The following is a 19883-nucleotide window of genomic DNA, read 5'->3' as shown; positions in this document are numbered from 1 at the left end:
CTCATAATTGGAAGCCTTTTCCTCACTTTCAGAATATTGTGGAACAGTGTCTGCTCGGAATAAAATTTAAATAACGATCTTCAAAAGAGAAAAATCAGCAAAATTCGCGTGATACCCAGCAGTGAACCACCCCCCCCCCCTCTCTCTCTCTCTCTCTCCCGCCACCCTCGAAAATTCCGTGGGCGTGTTCAGAGTCTCACCAGTGATTATGAAGGTTTGATCGTTATTTTCGTCCCTTTGCAGTATCTCCATTGAAATAACTGAGACATGTGTCTGGAAGTATCGACATTCAATAAAAGTATACGAGAGACAGTGGAATAATTGTCAGCTCTTCCACAACCGTTTCTTCCCCAAATTCCACCCAAATGAATGTTTCAAAGTGTAAAATCGATAATGAATTATTTCTATTCAGGTGTCGGAGAGGGTGGCAATAAGTGTCAGCAGTAGTCCAGTAAGCCAAGTGGGTGTGGGTGTTGGTGTTGGCGCTAATGAATATCCTCCGAATAGCCGGGGTGACCGTCCACGAATATCCCTGTTACCACCAGCATCAGTAGCACCATCACAATCACCAACAAATGCTGATTATCATGTTACGAGTAATAGGAACCAACGGGTATTAATGCCAATACTCGGTGCTGACCAGTATGGCAGACAAGTGGAAATGGCAACGTTACAGGAGGCACCGCCCTTCAAGAAGATACGTCTTGGTCAGCCCCAGCAACAACCATCGTGTCAGACTATTTCACCGGCCGATGTGTGCATTAAACAGGATCATGCACAGCTGCCTCAACCACTCAGGATAGACACACGGGTGGGTATCGTTGTTAGATATGCTCTTAGAAATTATTACATTGACTGTATTTCATCTAATGAAATATTTGCGTCCTTCTGTAATTGAACTTTACAGCTTTCATTTGAGACCTTGACTCTAAGGTTCTAGGCATGTTCGTGGGCGGTTTTATTATGAAACATTTGTCAGCCGTGATTTAAACATCAATATTGAACCGTTAAAACATATTTGCAAATTAACAAAAAACATATAAAGTTAAAATTTAGCAAGAGACCGATGACATTATTACGAACTTGGATTTTTTTCAATTTAGGAGTAGTTTTTTTTTTTGAGTCAGCTGACGTTACTTTCAGCCAAAATTTTTTAGTCAATTTGAGGAAAATATTGACATTTTAGGAATTAGCATTTTATACATTTAGTCTAGAAGAAATGTTACAGCGAATGATCTAGGGTCCATCGTGAATTTCATACATAAACATACAAATGTCTCTCATAAATATCACTTATTCACAATCGCCACAAATTTATTCATGTTCAGACAACACGAATCAATATAGTGCCTGAAAAAAGAGGTTCCGAAAGCTCAAACGAACAAATCATGGAATCTATAGTGCGGTCTGTATCAAACCGTAATAAATAGTTGGATATTTCTACGATCAAACCGTTTATGAAAATTCTCATTCAGGTTGAAACTTTAAGGAAATTGTTTATTGAATTTCCGAATTATTTCATAATTGGCTTTATCATATGTATCTGAGTGTTATTGTCCTCTTAAATATTCCAGAATTCAGCTGCTATTTGAAAATTGAGTGTGTCAAAATTTCGTGTGAGTAAGGGATAATTGAAAAATTCAAAATCATCTAAAATTTCACGAGTAATTTTCTAACAATATAAAGGCAGTATATTGTTATTCCATTTATCTCTGAATAGCCCACAGCATCTAGTTGTCTTATTTCCACATTTTTCATTTCCAAGCGGTTTTTGAGAAGGGAAAAATCTACTTATTGAAGCTTAAAGGGAGAATCTGTCTGTGACATTGAGAAATACTGGGAAATTTCCATTTGTGATAGCAGAATCAGCTGGGATTTTCAGTACCTTGAAATCGCATTTTCAAAGCTTCTTTAAGGAATTTTATTTTTTCCTTTTCTCATCACAGGATTTTTCATTTGACGTCAAGACTTCACTTGCTTGGAAATTTTCAGTGGTTTTTCGACGATTCCTTACACAACATTTATTTTTCAATATTTTCAAAATTATTTTCAATCAATTCTCAGATATTAAAGTTTATTACTGGTTCACGGTAATTGGCAACGGGTTTCAGAGTTGTTCAAGCTTCGACAGCAGTCGGTAGAACAGTTTACCCCATCATCCCTCGCTGGCTATTCTCCCTCTATTGATTTTCCACCCCTCAATGTTCGCCTAGAGTCCTTCCTGATCATCTGTGTATTTTCTGATATAATGCTATCTCCAGTTGGTAATGAAATAAAATTTTTAACGATTAAAAAAATTTTCTAGCCGACAGCAGGTGCCTACACACCACAGACAGAGGCCATATCACCTACCCTACCCGAGCCAACAATTCAAGAAGATGCAGCATTTCGTGTTACCAAGGATGAATTGCTTCAGCAAATTGGCAAAGTTGATCGTGAAATTGCTAAACGAGAGGGTGAAATAACGACGCGTAGGAAAAAGCTCAAGACATTGGAGGAGACAGCAAATAAACCCCTCGAGCCGAGTGGATTAAAACGACCGGTTGAGGAGCAATCACAACCGAAGCATCAGTCACCGGCCCAGAAAATTTATGCTGAAAATAGAGTAAGCTCATGAATTTCATTTGAAAATGATTAAACTGCCTTGAAAATTGGATTACATGGTGAGGTATACGTGCAAGTTGAATGAAATTAAGATATAAGAGACAATCTCAGGAAATGGGAAATGGAAAATTGTATCTACTGGAGGAAACGGAGCTTAATTATCTCACTTCGAAGGAGTAATTTAGACGTGTTCCTGGTGTACATCGAGAATTACGTTATTTTGAGCTTGAAATTCAAAGAAAAATGTTCATATCTTCCTCGTCTTCTTCACTCAATCGTGCTCAATTGATTCTCTGTGGATATATTATTAGTACTCCTGGGTACTATATATTGGCATTAATTATCATCCTACTGTTATCGTTAATAGGGATGTGCAAACATTTTTACACATGACTAACTTATGTGTTGAATGAATTGTGATCACTCCTCTCTTTCAGTTCTAGAAAGCTGGGCTTATCTTCTTATATTTAATTATTACTACGATTTTTTAAAATATATGACATCCACTGATGAATCAATGGCAAATATCCTGCGGATAAAAATCAATGAAAATCGCTTGCCATTGAAATTCTCAAGATTTATTGTTCGCTTTTTAACCAGAAGAAAAATTCGACTGAAAGCACTTGAAATATTCATACCGAGGTATTCATGTAGAAAATGTCTTGATACAACAAATTGTATGGCAATATGCAATTTTGCTATTATTTCAATATCAATAGTATCCATTTCCCATTTTCTAAGAAAGGCTGCAGTGATACCGTCCCATCTTTCGATAACGCCGGTGGAAAACTTATAATATTTTCAGCCGAAATTGAACAGAATTTTCCATCGACTTCATCAGGTTCCCCTATACAAATATTTTGTGCCCTGCAATGAGATAAAATTCACCTTTTTATTTAACCATGAAACCGATTCTGGACTTACAAAAAAATCGGTTCCATTAAAATTCCACGTCATCTAATATTTAATGCATTATCTGTTTCAACAGAAAAAAGCGGAAGAGGCGCATCGGCTATTAGATAGGCTAGGGCAGAAGGTAGAGCTGCCATTGTACAATCAGCCGTCAGACACCAATGTCTATCAAGAGAACAAAACGAGGCATCAGACGTGCATGAGAACACGACTTATTGCTAGATTACGTAGGGAGCACTCAGAACGTGCCTCACTCCATCGACAACAGGCCCAGACTTATGCGATACTTGTTCAAGAGTGGCATCGCAAGGTTGAGCGACTAGAGTCAGCGCAGAAGAGAAAATCTAAGGAGACGAAAAATCGAGAATTTTTCGAGAAGGTATTCCCGGAGTTGCGGAAACAACGGGAGGACAAGGAGCGTTTCAACAGGGTTGGTGCTCGTATAAAGAGCGAGGCTGATCTTGAGGAGATTATGGATGGGCTTCAGGAACAAGAGGTATGCGGTCTAACAATATAATAGAGCTCACTCGGTTTTTAGTATTTAATTTACTACTCACTTTGATAACAATTTCTCTATAAGGGTGGTGATATTTTTGAGGAGCCTGAGAAGACCTGAGAAGAGTTCATTAAGTCAGGCAGAAAGGATTTCTGATAAATTCATTAATTTTGACGAAATTAAACGTCCATTAGCAATGTTTTGGCAATTTTTGAGTGATTTAATCCACCGAATGTTAGCTTTTTTAATTCGGTCTCAAAGGGTCGCAAGCTCGATTTGCTATTTTCAATTACAAGCAAAAGTGTTTAGTTTAAAAGCCCATGCTTATGGATATGAACAAGTCGGACATACTTTCCTTAATTAACGCAAAATTAATATTCAATTATTTCTGAATTTAAGACATTTTGAAAATTTTTGATTCAGAAATACAAAAATTTCTTCATTGACATTTCACACTTAAAATCAATACATTTTCGATACTGATTTTTGTAAATGGGGGTCCAGAATGTATTTTTGTTGTTCGTATTTTCACTAAATTCAGTATTTTGGTACTAAGAGATGGGATTTTCTCCTTTCTCCATAATGCTCGGTTCAGCAATTCAATCTTATGAACTCAACACTTTGAATTGAAGAGATTTTTTTCTCGAAAGTGTTTGAAATAACTTCAGAGCAGTAAATATATTCAAATACTAAAATCAATCGAGCTGCTTCGCCTAGTACAATTCGCTTTAATGATTTTTTTCCTGGTGAGAGATCATTTTTGAGAAAGTGAAAAGAAACAAGCACGTTACTTGATTCTTAATGACACTTGGCTGTATACCTGATCCTTTCCACCACCTCCTTACCCCCTCTCACAATCCTGAAAAACTTCTGGTGCTAAATGAACTTGCTTTAAGGTAGCTCTACCCTCCAACCGAGCTTCACTCTCTGTGAACATTAAATTCGTTTAATTACCAACTAAATTGCATAAGAAAAAACAAAAAAACACCAGAGTAATATTATTGAAATTAAATGTTATAATATATTAAAAATTTTCACTCATTTATGTTCTATAAATAACTAACAGATGTTTGTTAAACAGTTGTTATCAAGTGACAAGAAAGATATTGAACTTGTCAATCTACTGCTATAAAAACTCATTCTTTAATATCGTATTACATTAGTTAGATTCAGAAAAAAATACATTAAATAATTAATATTCCCCACAATTTCTTAATGTACTACCCTAAGGGTAGAGCTACTATAACAATTTTCGATTCGTTAACAAACTACTCACGCTTATATTTCACATTGACCCCACAATTGTTCACATTAAAATTAACATTAGTTCACATCATCAGTTGTGTGAAATGACGTTTGAGAGAACTAAACTAAACAATGAATTCACGTTATATTTGGCTTGTATTGGTTCATTGCAGTATAATTTCTAATGAAAATTTTTTGGCAAATGTTCGGGAGATTCAGTGCACTGATTGCATTTCCACTGGACGAAATCAGAGTGAGGATAGAGCTTCAGCTGGGAACCTTTCGTTGACGAAAAACCAAAGTAAAATTGTAACAAATTCATGAATGACATTATCAATGTTTCTGTTGATGACACATAACAAGAAAAACAATTTTCTCATTTACTCGTAACACAATATTGACGAAAAAAAAAATGTTGATAAAAATGTTTATCAGTGCTGGCACAACGAACTCTATTCACGTTTGTCAATTCTCTACACATAATAGTTATGTTATATTTCAACACTTACCGTAATGACACTTTGCGAATGCTTCACTGGAAGATTCCTTTACTACCTTTACTGATTTCCCCAGGAAGAGGTATCGGCAGAGTTAAAAAAAGCTATTGCAATCCGTCAGGTTAGTAACGTGCTATTTTCTTCTTTCACTTTTTCATTATAAGCGGAATAAAAAAGGTTCTCTATCGTAAAAAATAAAAATAAAAATCAAAGGATGTGAAGCAATGGCAGGGTTAGAGATTAAAAAAAAACTGATTAATGAAAAAACTCATGAGTAATAAATCTGTTCAATGACATTTTTCCAGATGGAGGATAAGAAGATGCGTTCGTATGCTGTTATTCCACCCTTGCTCCTCGATGCCAAACAAAGGAGAATTGCATTTCAAAATAGAAATGGTTTACTACAACCTGAGGAGCTGGAGGCACTTCACAGCGAGAGAAAATTGATAAATGTTTGGAGTGCTGTTGAGCATGAATTGTTCAAAGAAAAATATCTACAGCATCCCAAGAATTTTGGAGCAATAGCTCAAAACTTAGAACACAAATCAGTTCCTGACTGCGTGCATCATTACTACCTCACTAAAAAAGCTGAAAATTATAAACAATTATTGCGAAAGTCGCGACAGAGAACGCGCAGTTCTCGAAATAATCCTAACAATAAGGTAAATATTTATTTATTGTTTGGTGTTTTATGCAATGAAATAATGGGATAAATTGTCCAATATTTGAATCAATTAAATTCATCAAAAGTTGATGGTTTAGAGATGAAAATCCATAAATATGATATAGAAATTGATCTACATCAAATAGCAAAATTTGTTCAATCACTGAACAAGTATGAATAGAGGTACGCTTATCATTCAAATTTAAGTTAAAAATTTAAAATATTCAGTTTTATTTCCGACAAATCCAGTTCTGAGACGAAAAATATAATGCCACAAAAAAACGTCTCTCCTTGGGACGTGAGAGATTTTAATGGATAAGTAACATAATGAAAACTCATAATTATTTCTTTGAAAGTCCATTGATTTTGTCCTGTGAATAGACTGCTATTAAAATCAACCGAGAAAAATGAGAATACCTGCGGTGACTCAATAGAGAACGTTCTAACGAACCAAATGCCGATGTAACGAACTCAGAATGTAATAAGACGGATGTGTATACTATCAGGCCTATAAGAAAACAATGTATGCGTACACAGCTATGTAAATTACCCAATGGTAGTATTGATATACGACAAAGCCCAACCCAATTAGATTTTAAAGTGACTGAAAAATGGGTTTCAAAAGAAACTTTCGACAGCGGGGTGAGGCCGAGAGACATTTTACGAGAAAAAATATCGAGAATTCTGGGTTATCCTCAAGTGCTTTTTCATTTCACCCCTCTTTTACTCTGAGTTTTTAGACAGCCTACAATGGTTTTGTTATTTAAATTTAGCAGGTCTGCCTTTCAATCTCGACAGTAAACTGTTGGGAAATTTTTTTTTAATTTGAAAAGAAATTTAAAATGTTTATTTTTGAAGGGCTATTGACAGATCCCTTAAAAATGTAATTTTTGAAAAGTTAGGTCGTTCTTTATCAATGATTTGTGGACCATTAATCGTACAATATAACAATCATGTGATTGGAATTGAAAAAAAAAAGATTCATATTAAAAATTGGATCCGAAATCAATTTCCAATTTAAACAAAATAAGTTTGACTACTGTCAGTTATTCGTTTATAAACAGCGAAAGGCCAAGTAAATAATAATTCCGAGCAGACAGTTTAATTGACAGCTTTGATAATTGAAAATAGATGAATCTAGAGAACGGTAATTACTGAACTACACAAATTTGAACGACAGAACTTCCATTGTGAAACAATATGAAGAACTTTACCTCTACTATCTGACTATTATTAGAATACAATCTACTTGCAATCTCAATTAATTAATTTCTCTTCTATTGTTACAGGTAAACAATAGTAATTCTAGCATTGGACCGATAGATATATTAACGACAGGTGTAACGACGAGACTGCAACGTGAGCAGCAACAGAAGACCCAAGAAAATCCCCAAAATAATTCAACGTCAACCACTACCTCGTCCACAACAACTACTACGAACACACCCCCAACAACAACAACAATAACAACCAGTGCATCTAGTTCTTCACAATCAACTACATCGCTAACCACAAGTAGTAGTACAGCGAGTGATACAGGAATAGTGACAACTGCTGCCTCCGTCCAGAGTACGACAGCATCGACGACAACTGTCTTGACAACGTCAACGTCGAGCGCCAAAGAGGCGAGAGAAGCTAACAAGGAGAATAAAGAGAATAAAAATGACACCAAGGAGTCAGTGGTGAAGGACATCAAGGAGGAGCCCAGTGGAGATTCTACAACGAGGAAGGACACCAAGTCGTACGTTCATTCATATTTTACGTATATTTATACTTTTCGTTATTTAAGGATTCACAAGTGACTTGAATAATCTCGAGTTAAGTGAATGATTTGAAAATATCTTACAATTTTGGGGCATTAAGGGGATGATATTATCGATTATCTCAGTTGTAGCGTTATAGAAAGTCAGGCATTAACAGTTCACTGCTGATTTTATTCATCAATTTATTCAGTTTGAGAGCTTAAATGTTTATAAGCTCTAATGTGAATATTTATCAGAACATTTCAGAATTTTTTCGAACATTTTTCAGTTCGATGAATGGAATGAATATTTCCCCTAGATATCCAGAACAAAACGGTCGAATTATTTAGTTACACACACGTTGTTCGTTCACATTTGAATTCAGTTATGAGCTAAAACTTCGTGAAATTATTTTATCAAATCAGCATGAATTAACAATTTATAAGGTGCTCTGGAAAAACATTTTTCAATAATTCATTCTAATAGAACTCATTACGTGCATTATGAAAACAGTTGAAAATTATTTAGTTAACCTCTCGTTATTTCCGCATATTCCAATTAACTTATTAATTCAAACTATCACTATGATTTATAAGAATGTAACGCATACAAAAAAATTATTTTCACAACGTGATTTCATCTATTGCTGAAGGCAGATGAAATTTTCAAATTTATCCGATACATTTTAACTTATCTAGCAAGTTTTTACAATTCCAATAATCCAACAGCAAAAGTATTGGACGTCCTGAGAGATCACATTTCACCCAAATTCATTATCTTTATATTTTTCAACGATTTCATCCCAATCAATCGAAAATAATTCACTGAAATAAATTATGACATATTTGGAATACTTGAATGCTGTAGGAATTTTCAATTCATTTCAACGTTCTCTTCAACCTTTGTGTTGACTTCTCATTTCTTTCTTTGTTTGATTAGTGATCATCATATTAGAGAACAGATTCAATAATCTCGAGAATATCTATTGCACAGATTAACATCGCTGATAGGATTATCTCTGTATGCCAATCCAATTTTCGTCATGGAAGTTGAGAAATCATACATCGATTGACTGGTTCCATTTTAATTGGCATAAAAGTGCGTCGAGATTGGTTGAACCGCGTGTCCAACCACCGGAAGATAATCATTGTTCAAACAATCCTCGCTCAATGCCTCTCTCCCCCGTCAGTTTCTCCCCTTCATCGTTTTCGCATCTACACAATCACCGAATTCACACAGTCACATACATTACCACCCTCTTTCATTTTGGGTATCCGTTTAACGATTGCATTACTCAAACCTGTGAGTACACTGTAATTAAATGTGGGAAAAATTCACTCTAATATTACAAGTGTTGCTGAAATGAGGATGAGTTTCAAGTGGACCGGAGGGATATTAAGAGGGCAAAAATATGAATTGGAGAATGAGGCTGATCGATTATTGGTATGATTGTAATAGAAATCGATAGGTACTAGTGGTTGGAGGGTGGGAGTTGTGTTTGTTCGGTTATCCATTCGTCGTTCATCATCTTAATTGACCCCAGTCCCTGGCATTTCATTGTCATCAGTCGTCTTCATGTAAATTTCATCTATCCATGAATATTTAGATCACATTATTGATAACAATATTGACTAAACCGGAATCTGGGTAAAAAAATATGAAATTTATTATTTTACTCAATTGTGAGTTATTTACATTGGGGAGAGACGTCAGCAAAAATCGAGTCTTCAATGAAAGCCGTCAATGGGTCTTGGGATCCATTGAATAGTTTGTAGAAAAATCTTTTTCATTGAAAACAATTTCATTGCCTAGAAGTTTAATAGATACATCATTTCAAATAATTCCAATTAAATCATTAGTTTTTCGAGGTGATTACCAACAAATGCAGAATCAGCAACCCCAAAATCATAAAATGCAATTAAACTGATACGCACCCTTTCGTGTACCCAGGGGTGAGGAAGATATAAGGATCACTAGTCTATTCGGTTACCACTGAATAGGATTTCCCCCAGAAAAAATGATCTGATTCACTTACATATCGTTAATTGGCAAAATACCCTGATAAGAACGTCGTTTCCCATTACAATTGAAGTAATAAAAAGAATTATGTCAACTTTCACTAAAGTAAATATAAAGTAGTAAAATTTATTGTTCACAGGGTGGAAAATTCGGGTGGTAATTCGTGCGCGAGTGTGGTGGGTGCAAATGAAACAGTGGTACAAACATTTGAAACGAAGGATAAGAAGAAGCAAGCTGCTGCAGCAACGGCCAATGTCGCGAGTAATCGAACGAAGGACAAGAAAAAGGAGAATCATGCAGCACCAATGGAAACCAGTGACGAGGAGGCCCAGACAGTCGATCCAATTGGTAAGTCATTCAGTTCTATTATCATCCAATGCATGAAATGTTCTATTTATGAAATATTAAACAGTGGGATGAACCTGCACTTTCATCGGAATGAAATATATTTTGCTCCCTGGGATTCTATGTTCAATGTAGTATTCATCGGGACAAGTGGACAGATACCAATATTACTCGTGTCAGGTGATATAATGAATATCATTGAGTCTCCATGAACATAGTCATTGTAACCCAGGCCGCCCGTAATATGCAGTTTATGTTTTTGATGTATTTGCACAATATTCAATCAACAATAATCAACGAGTATTATGGTAGTTGCAATGGATTATCGATTTTGCAATGTTTAAGCAATAGAAATACAATGGAGCCACTGGTACTTATCAATCGTTGATGAACTGCACATTTGATTTAATTTAATAGCTGACGTTTCGAATGGATTTAATTTCATCAGCGATAATTCACAAACGATAATTAGGGGCTTTAAAAAATGACATATTTTATTCCTCAATCATCTTCATATCTCAATCAGTAGCGAAACTCTAGAATCTATCATTACCGAAGTGAACCAGCATTTATGCAGTTCCTGGAAATCGATTTGCTCCTCCGTTATATTTTCTTCTATTACCAGTGATTTTTTTAAACATTGATAATTCAATAAAATTACAATGCAATCGACGTGTTGAGCGGTACCAGTTCTGACATCATCACTCTCTAATTGATAGCCATTTTTCTGCTGAGGGATTGCGATATTATTTCAAAGGAGAAGAACATGATCGAATATGGGATTACAATAGTGAAAATGACGAATAGTCGATTAAAATTTATTTATTTATCCTTTCCAAGAGCTTTATTCAGAGATTTAGCTCGAAAGGGTTGGGCTATCGCTGGATTATTTAACAATGATTCGAATTTAATGTTCATAATCGTTGTAATTTGCAGTGACGTTATATTTGTCTATTTCGCAATGATTTTTATTGTGGAGTACTAAAAAGAAAGAAATTAATAACTTATAAGCCTCTTACTTTGCCAAATATCTGGGATAGCAAGAGATTTTAAAGGGACTTTTCTCTGGGTGTTCAGATTCACTCTAATGAGAGTGCTGCTTGTAATTTTATCGCTATATCATACATTTTTATTATATTTTATTTTTATATACAAGTTGCAACTCCAGTAAGAACATAAACAGTTTGAAAACCAGTTACATCGAGTCTAGTTACGAAAATTCCCAGTTCTGTATCGAAATAAATAATAATTCACGTGAAATCCACAAGTTGTATTTTCGATGTATTTACATAATATTCGATGGACAAAAATTACCGAATATGGAGGAGGTAGTTGCGATATGTTATCCATTTTTTAATATTGAAACAATGAAGACACAAAAAATTACCAAACGAATTAATCGTTGATTAAATGTATATTCAATGCAATTCGACAAATGATGTTTGGCCTCGATTCAAATCAATTTATTCATCAATTCATGAGTGACAATTTAAGTTCTTAACTAACGACAAGACATTTTGTTACTATAATATTTTATTCTTCAATAATCTGTACAGATTAATCAGCAATGAAGCTCTAAAATTTCTCATCGAGATACAGTTCATCAGAATTTGATTTCTTCTACGTTGTATTTTCTCCTCTACCATCGAATCTTAAAATCTTCGATTAATAATTCAACTAAATTACATTGCAATTTACGTTTTAGCCAAGTTGCTAGTTGCTGGAATACTCTGGCTATTTTCTCCCTCCGAGTTGCGCTCCACTTCGTTTGGATGGCACATTTTTTTGTGTTTGTGAACGAAATAGTAACTCGGAAATTTACTTCCACATATTTTACACGGATAATACTGCACATTGAGATCCAATAAACGAACTTCTCTTCGTTTACCATCTGTCCTCGCATTAGTCTCGTTTTCAGTTGGCAATAGGTGTCTTCTTGCGTGCTTTTTGTAGCAATAGTGGGATTTGAAGGTGTGTTGACAGTATTCACAGGTGTAACAACCGTGCCCACTCGATTCACCGATAGAATCAGAACTTCGATCTGGCCTTCCATTCTCATCATTCTCACTGACTGATTCAGGCCTCTCCGGGTGGTCTCGGGGGGCTGGGGGGTAGGTGGTTAGATCACCCACTGGAGTTGTGTAGTTCTCATTGAGTACTCGGTGAAACTTCACTGGTCCATCGCAGCAGGCAATGTCCAGGACGACCCCTGTGGCGCTGGTTGAGCCCTGATCGGTGCTCAGTCCTGAAATTCTTCCACTGGGTCTCTGGGACAAGGACTCAACTGAGGGGACTGACGTCCTCTCGTCAAACTCTGGAGGATGGTGACAGACGTTTGGTGATTGATTTTGGGGCTTCTCGGGAGTTTCCTTTTCAGATTCAGTTGCTTTCACCTGCTCTCGCTTTTCTTTCTTTGCTGATGGACTTTTCGTCCGGGCGTGAGACTTCTTAGGATGCTTCAGTGGTTGGGGTGTTGGCGGTCGCGGTGATGGAGAAATCCTTCTGAAATGCATCAGATGAATAACAGCTATAGTCATTTGAATTGATTATCTTTTTTTATAGAATATTTCCCTTAAATTTCTCGCCGAATTGTGGAGAACTTCGAACAAAATTAAAACATATTTTATGAGGTTATATAATGAAATCGTTGGTTTTATTTTAGTAAGGGCATTCTCTTGTGAAATAACGAATTTCCAGAGCGAATATGATGAATTAAGGTTCACCGCTTCATTAGTGAATTAATAATGAGAATATTAATAATGAAAATATCAAAGTTATTATGACTTCTATTCCTTATCAAGTGAACTCAATGTCATCTCTAGAGCTCGAATACTTTTTGAAATTTTCCTCGTTGTTTATCGACAATCGTTATTTTTCTGACAATCGAACCTCTGATTTGACGGCATAAAAATGAACAATCTTGTCCAAGGTATTTTTATATCAAACTTCAGAATCATTGGTCAATTTCTTCCTTTATAAAATTTTAACCGTGTCAATTAATGTCCTCTCAACTTTTCCCACTAAATTACTTAAGCCGGGATATGACATAAAATAAATTAATTCCTTCAATCAGGATCTGATTGTTTTCAGAACCATCGGAAACAATTTCATAAACTCATTAAAAATCAATAAAAAACTCTGACAATTCGATCTTTCGATCATTCGTATTCGACGATTCATTCGACGTGAAGAATTCATCCCACTAAAGAGACATAATTAGCACAAGTCTTGTTTTATTATTCAAGGAATATTTAATAGATTTTAAAATCGTTCAGGAATTGAGTTGTTGGCCTCACCTTTCTTTCTATTTTCCCCTCTCTAATTGTGTTAATGGACTATTGACAGAATAAATAAATGACATATCCAACAAACCTGCATACAGTAGCAGAGGTTGCTGTTTCATGAATGATATTTGGTGCTTGTAAAACTGGTAATCCAGGTGGTAACTGAAGATTAGGCAAATGAGTGAGTCCGACGGTTGGTGAGTAGAGTCCTGATTGAGGCCAACAAATTGGTGGTCCCACGAGTCTGCTGGGCACTGGTCTGAGAACAGTTGTATTTGTGTGAGCTGGGGGTAAGTGGGGAGGGGGTGGTGGAGGACCACGGAGTCTCAGGAGAGCCGCACGGCATTGCTCAAGGGCACCCGGCATGTGTAGCAAGTGGGTGGCTAATAGGACACTGTAGATGTTCTCCAGGGTTACCTCAAGACGACCGGTGTACATATAGTTCAGGAGTGGGGCGAATGCTTCACCACCTGGATCAAAATATTGTAATTTGTTAGGGTGATTTGTCAGAGGTTGGTGGAGAGAGGGGAAAGGAAGATCATTTACCAATTGATGAGACTGACACTGATGTCACATTTCCTGGACCCTCGCGACTGGAAGAGGTACTTCCGGTTGTAGCGAGAAGGGCTTTTAGGTAACCACTGTGCGCTGCGAGAACACCTCGGTGCGCCACAAATTGGTGCTCACCCTCGTTTCCCACTCGCACCACTGTATCTGGGGGTGACAGGCTCTCCAGTCGAGGATAACTCTCTTCACCGAACCAAGCTCTGTATAAACTGTACATTTTTAGGGTTTTTAATCGCGTTGGAGATTTTGGTTAGCAGTCAAACATTTCTTTCCACTGTTTTAATGAAATTATTTCAATTAAAAAATCACATAATTGGGGATTTATTAATAATGATTGTGTTATCTTTGAGAGATTTTAAATTCGTAAATGCGCTTTCCCTAGGATTTTTCTAATAGTTTGCTGATCAATACTTCATTGACTTAATTTCAAATTTACAATCACATCATTTTCTATTTTCCTGCGATGATTCCACTACGTTCGGAAAATTTTAGTTTCATCAGTGCGAATGTCTTGTTTTAGGGGAATTTGAGGAATTTTGATATCTATTTAAGCAGTTGAAGGTTAAATTAAATTTAATTAAATTTTTTCTTGGCAATTACATCACTATGTTTGAGAACTTTGATTGTAGATTTTTTCAAAAGAGAATGTTTTTTTATATTACAAATTATTCACGTGGTTTTTAGCTTTTGAATCGTTGGACCGATTTTTTTTTAAAGCTCGGCAAAGTGGTGAGAATCGTCGCAATACTTTGACGTTTGTGATTTGAACGCCGGTAGTGGAAGCAGGAACAGGGGTAGGTGATATTCGCGATATAGAGAATTTTCAACCCCACCGTTGCGCGCCAGTTGGCCGCAAAACCCGCGCAGCGGTTTTGCGGGTGAGAACTCCGCCCCTGATGAAAGCAGATTGGCCAGTTGGGGTGACACGTGCCCCTCTGACTTGCTCGTACCCGACGACGCGATAGCTATTTTCCATGGTTAATACTTGCGATCTATCGTTATTTGACATTCATCTTCTTCAATTTCTCATATCGGAAATATTTTCATTCTTGAATAAATTGTACTGCGAGAGGGTTTATCAACTCTGTGTGCTGAACACTATCGATATATTCAGAAATCAAAGGACATTAATCGGTATGAGACGACAATGAAGATCAACGTATCTTTAGGGTGAAAAATATGAACAATTTTGAACACAGATTTGTCGAAGAATTTTGATAAAGCGATGACCTTCTACCACCCTAAAAGGGCAAGCGAAACGTCTGCGTCAGTATAAATTTTTAGAATTGTTTTTTTTTCTGAAGTTATTATCATTCATGTGCAAACGTATTTCATTCACATATTGAGCCGATAAAGTATCTTTTACTGTTTTCTACTGAATAGACTAAATTCAGTCGTTTTCAATAATTAAATTTATCAATGACATTGTTCATTTTTTCACGGGATTCTTAGATATTATACACTCGTTGTTTATAACCCATGGTTAAAATTTTTTAACCGTCGTGACCAAATAATTCACTGAAAAATTGATTCTTTTTAGGATATTTACAGAAAAAAAAACTATGTAATTAAAAAATTCCTGCAAAACTGCAGAAAATAAATCTGCAGTGACAGAAACATTTTCTGGGAGAGTTTTCCGCTGCCTTACACCTCTTCATATTTTTTCATCAAATTAATTCAACCTCCCCCCTACGTTACCTCCAAACTCCTCATCTTCACTCGCCGTCCCTCGTATGGTATTTGCATAATATCGTTCATAATTCAACTCTCGTTCAACTCATTCCCTCTTTATTCCTCGTTATAACCGTTATAGCCAGTTATAACATTTCTCCTCTCTGGATTTCAACTTTTACTCGTTTTCCCCCTTCTCCCTCTCAATTTTCCAACTTAAAAGGGAAATTGAGCGATGCCCCTTCTTGCTCTTTCCAGCTCGACTCCTCAGCAAACATAAGAATATTTTCATTTCATACGTACCAGCCTCTCTCCACAATTTCCCTCTCACCTTTTCCATTTTCCTCACCCTCTTGTTACCCCCCCATTAGATCAACTCGAATCCTCAATATTTTTCCACTCAGCCATCTCCACTTATCTCTACAGAATTCCCTCAGTGAATGATTAAACTTGTCCCCATTGAATTATCAATCAGGGATAGTCTTATCCATAAATTAGACTTAATTTAAAATTTTAAATTTATGAGCTGTTAATTCCACTCCTAAATTTCCAATCATCGTAGTACTTATCAAGTTAAATATTCATTTCTTTTTGCAAAAAATTTCTACTCATAACCCTTGAAAATTCCGCGAATAATTTTCAGTCTGGCGTAGCTTAATAAAATTGTTTCAATCGTTGCAGATGATTATCAATATTATTAATGGCGAATCTTAGAAACGATCTAAAAAAACGTCTTTTCCACAGATATACCTTAAGTAGACATCAATGGAACATTTAAGCCATAAATTATTTTATTGTTTTTCAACTTCGATCAGTATATTTAACCCATCCTCAGAGATAAAAAATCCATTTGTAATACTGAAGCATCAGAACATTATTGATTATACAATTTATGAATTAACCTTGCATCATAAGATACTCTCGTATTTAGCCATTCAATCTACCGTACCGAAGCGATAATGAGGGACATCCAATCGAACAGGTACAAGCCCACTGTCGTCAGAGACGATTTATCAATGCACATGTATTTGTATTTCACGAATTGTCCTCGGGTTTATATACATCTGTGCATTGGCCAATAAACAAACGCCAGGGAGGAAGCAGAATAGAACCCAGCGATTACGCACATTTCCCAGGAGACAATCCAATGCTTCAAACTCAACTCCATTCCATGCACCTTCCTCCCTCCTCTTATTCCACCAATAATAGTGGCATAAATACACTGTCACCCTTTTGAGATAGCCATATCTATTATCTATTGATAATGACAGCCTCAAGTCGCTCCAATTGTTCTTTGCCCATTTCAAAACAAAGGAACAATGCTGATCAATGGATTTAAAGAGCATTGGGACGGATTAACAAATAAAGCTCCATGAATGAGTTTTTTTTTTAATGATCTCAATGCTTTTTCTCCTTCACGTTTTTTTAACTTGTTTGATAGTTTCTACGGAGTCAGGGGTATGGAATAGCTGGTGGAACAATTGAGGGATAAGGAGAGGAGATGGTGGAGAGTGAGCATACACAAGGATAAAGTGCCCGGGGGTTATCCAGCACTGGGGTACAGAACGCTTGGTTTAATGCCCCAGCGTTGAGACAAGCTGAGCAAACACTTTTCACGATATTACCAGGGCCAGAGTGCTGCTGGCCTTCGAAGGGTTTTTTTCGCGATAAAAAAAAAAAACAAAGCCATTCCATATTTTTTGTTTTCGGGGCAGGAATTATTTTTCATTCGTTACTCATTTTATTCAATCATGTTTCAGGGCAATGCTCCAGGAAATGTTTGGGGATGAAATTGTTCTGCATCAATTTTCGTTGGTTGAGAAATTCCCGGAATGATTTTTATTCTGTTTGAGGGAATGTGGAAATGTTCGATGGTATGGTATTTAACGTTGGCATTTGGTAGGAATAAATATGAGGATTTAGAGAGGGAAGAGGAAACGTGGCAAATTGGTGGGAAAATTAAATGGAGTAGTGGACGATTCAGGAGAGATGGTTTTGGGAGGGAGGGAGGGAGGGAGAGAGGTGTAGAGGCAGGGAAACGGACGAGCTAATTAGCGTCTTGATTTACTTAATCCCAATTAATGCCCGAGCTGAAGCCCACACCAGCCTAGCTCCCTCTGTGCCTCCTGCTGAGCCCTCCAACTTGCTACAGTTTGACTCACTCTCACTCAATGTGTAGATACTACCCCCCAAAAAGCAGAGTGTCTCGGTCCAACTCTCGTCTTGCTGTTTCGGGTGCATTTGATGTAGCTTGGGATTCACCTACAGCGTTTCATTGAGCAAATAACGGTTATGTAGGTGTGGTTACATGATAAACTGGGGTAAATCATGGTGTTTGGATGCAGGGGGTGAGTGGAGATAGAGATTATATTTTTTGGGAGGTCAAAGGCAGCATTTGAGCAGATTCACGTCAAATTTATGTGGCCAAACAGCCGAGGGTGGGCATTTTTGAACGTTTCGAAAAAAGACAAATGGGAAAATATTAATAACTTTCGGGGGGTTTCATGCTAGGATGGATTCATGGACTCTAAAAATCCCTTCAATAATGTTTCCTTTTTCAGTCATTAAAAAAAAAAACCAAATGTTTTTTAAAATTACGATAAATAGGAAAAGATTTAATTTTATTAACATGCGAATCAAACGAATTAATCCGCAAATATTTTACTGCAATATTCCTACAATTAGTGGATTCAGAAAAATATGGTGAAAATTCTGTCTCCTCGCAATTGAAATTCATCTGAAAAAAGTCTCTGGATGTTCTCCAAAACTTTTGTCGCTAAATATAATTAAAAATTGATTTCAATCATTCATTTCTCTGTGAATTTTAACTGCGTTGGAATTTTGTTATTCATGAAAATCAATACTGAATGTGTTTGTGTGCATATAAAATATCCCCACAAAATTAATTACAATTTTTCAATAGATCCTCGATAAACGGACACGAGAATTTGGCCCCTAATTGACAGATGTTATTTGAGTATTACCCAAACACATGTGTATAATGGGAAAAGGGTATTACCCAGCGAGAAACAGTGGGCAATCAGCCGTTAGAGCATTACCCAACGATCAAACCATTCGATGTCCAATCTCGTCCATCCGTACACAGCCTGCGACACTCTGGCATCATTTTCAATCTCAATATTCGTTGTTACGAATTAATCAATTATTTCTGCCCTTCCAATGGTACATTAAACTAGCGAGGCTCATTCAAAATTGCGTTGCAGGATTAATTTTTATGAATGTAATCAAGGAAACATTAATTGATAAACATTGTTGCCTTGTGTGAAGATAGTAATTAATGAGAATAACATGAACTTCACTTGTTTGATCATTTAATTTTTTTATTCATCGACAGTTTTGTTGATTTTTCATTTTGATTTTTAGCTGCACTCACCCAAATTAATCATCTTCCATCCCTCAAACGTTTACACAGCCAAAAATATTTATCTGATGATTAATGTAAATGTTACTATGCCGCTTTTTGTTCTTGTACCCGTTCAGAATTTGAAATTTTTCCTAATGATGGTATTAGAACATTTTTAGTTGAAGGAAGATCTTCAATAAAAAATATGGAATACTCTTGAAAAATACCGCTATTATAGATAAAAATTCCGTCATTGTACCGGAAAATTTTCAGCAACTAAATTTCGCTCCGAAACTAGGGAACTCAATTCTTATTTTTTTACGAAACTATATAGAATGTTTTTTTAGTTAGACTATGCAATTGTTAGACAATGTGTCTTTTCTTGGAAAATAAAACGGTCAATCGGGCTGTGTGGCACTTGGTAGCAACATGAGATTGACACCCATAAGCGCTGAGGTTCACCTCTGGCTAGT

At 36.2% G+C, this 19883-nt stretch overlaps 2 protein-coding genes across 13 annotated transcripts in view; one reads left to right on the top strand and one right to left on the bottom strand.

Annotated features, from left to right (window-relative positions):
* The window catches only part of Smr (Smrter), an 89930-nt gene that overhangs the window by 58217 nt on the left and 11830 nt on the right, over positions 1–19883 (top strand). For 10 of the 11 annotated variants that reach the window (XM_064126119.1, XM_064126084.1, XM_064126137.1 and 7 more), the window contains 7 exons: positions 413–811; positions 2306–2605; positions 3593–4012; positions 5831–5875; positions 6060–6416; positions 7708–8159; positions 10319–10527. In XM_064126119.1, coding sequence (XP_063982189.1) covers positions 413–811; positions 2306–2605; positions 3593–4012; positions 5831–5875; positions 6060–6416; positions 7708–8159; positions 10319–10527 — 2182 coding nt within the window. The remainder of the gene's footprint in view (positions 1–412; positions 812–2305; positions 2606–3592; positions 4013–5830; positions 5876–6059; positions 6417–7707; positions 8160–10318; positions 10528–19883) is intronic. The other variant, XM_064126147.1, reaches the window with a different exon arrangement.
* On the bottom strand, positions 11839–19305 carry LOC135165152 (uncharacterized). 2 transcript variants are annotated; one of them, XM_064126168.1, is made up of 5 exons: positions 19106–19305; positions 18115–18308; positions 14355–14584; positions 13897–14278; positions 11839–13026 (listed from the first exon to the last, which is right to left on the bottom strand). In XM_064126168.1, exons 2-5 carry the CDS (start codon positions 18285–18287, stop codon positions 12219–12221), a joined length of 1593 nt encoding a protein of 530 aa, XP_063982238.1. In that variant the 5' UTR covers positions 18288–18308; positions 19106–19305; the 3' UTR covers positions 11839–12218. The 2 variants fall into 2 exon arrangements, with proteins under 2 accessions (XP_063982238.1, XP_063982247.1); XM_064126177.1 differs by lacking the exons at positions 18115–18308; positions 19106–19305 and having other exon boundaries at positions 14355–16102.

The sequence above is a fragment of the Diachasmimorpha longicaudata genome, chromosome 1 (assembly GCF_034640455.1).
Source record: "Diachasmimorpha longicaudata isolate KC_UGA_2023 chromosome 1, iyDiaLong2, whole genome shotgun sequence".
NCBI classification, from domain to species: domain Eukaryota; kingdom Metazoa; phylum Arthropoda; class Insecta; order Hymenoptera; family Braconidae; genus Diachasmimorpha; species Diachasmimorpha longicaudata.
The sequence above is the reverse complement of the archived record's forward strand: the minus strand, read 5'-3'. Positions and strand labels throughout refer to the sequence as shown.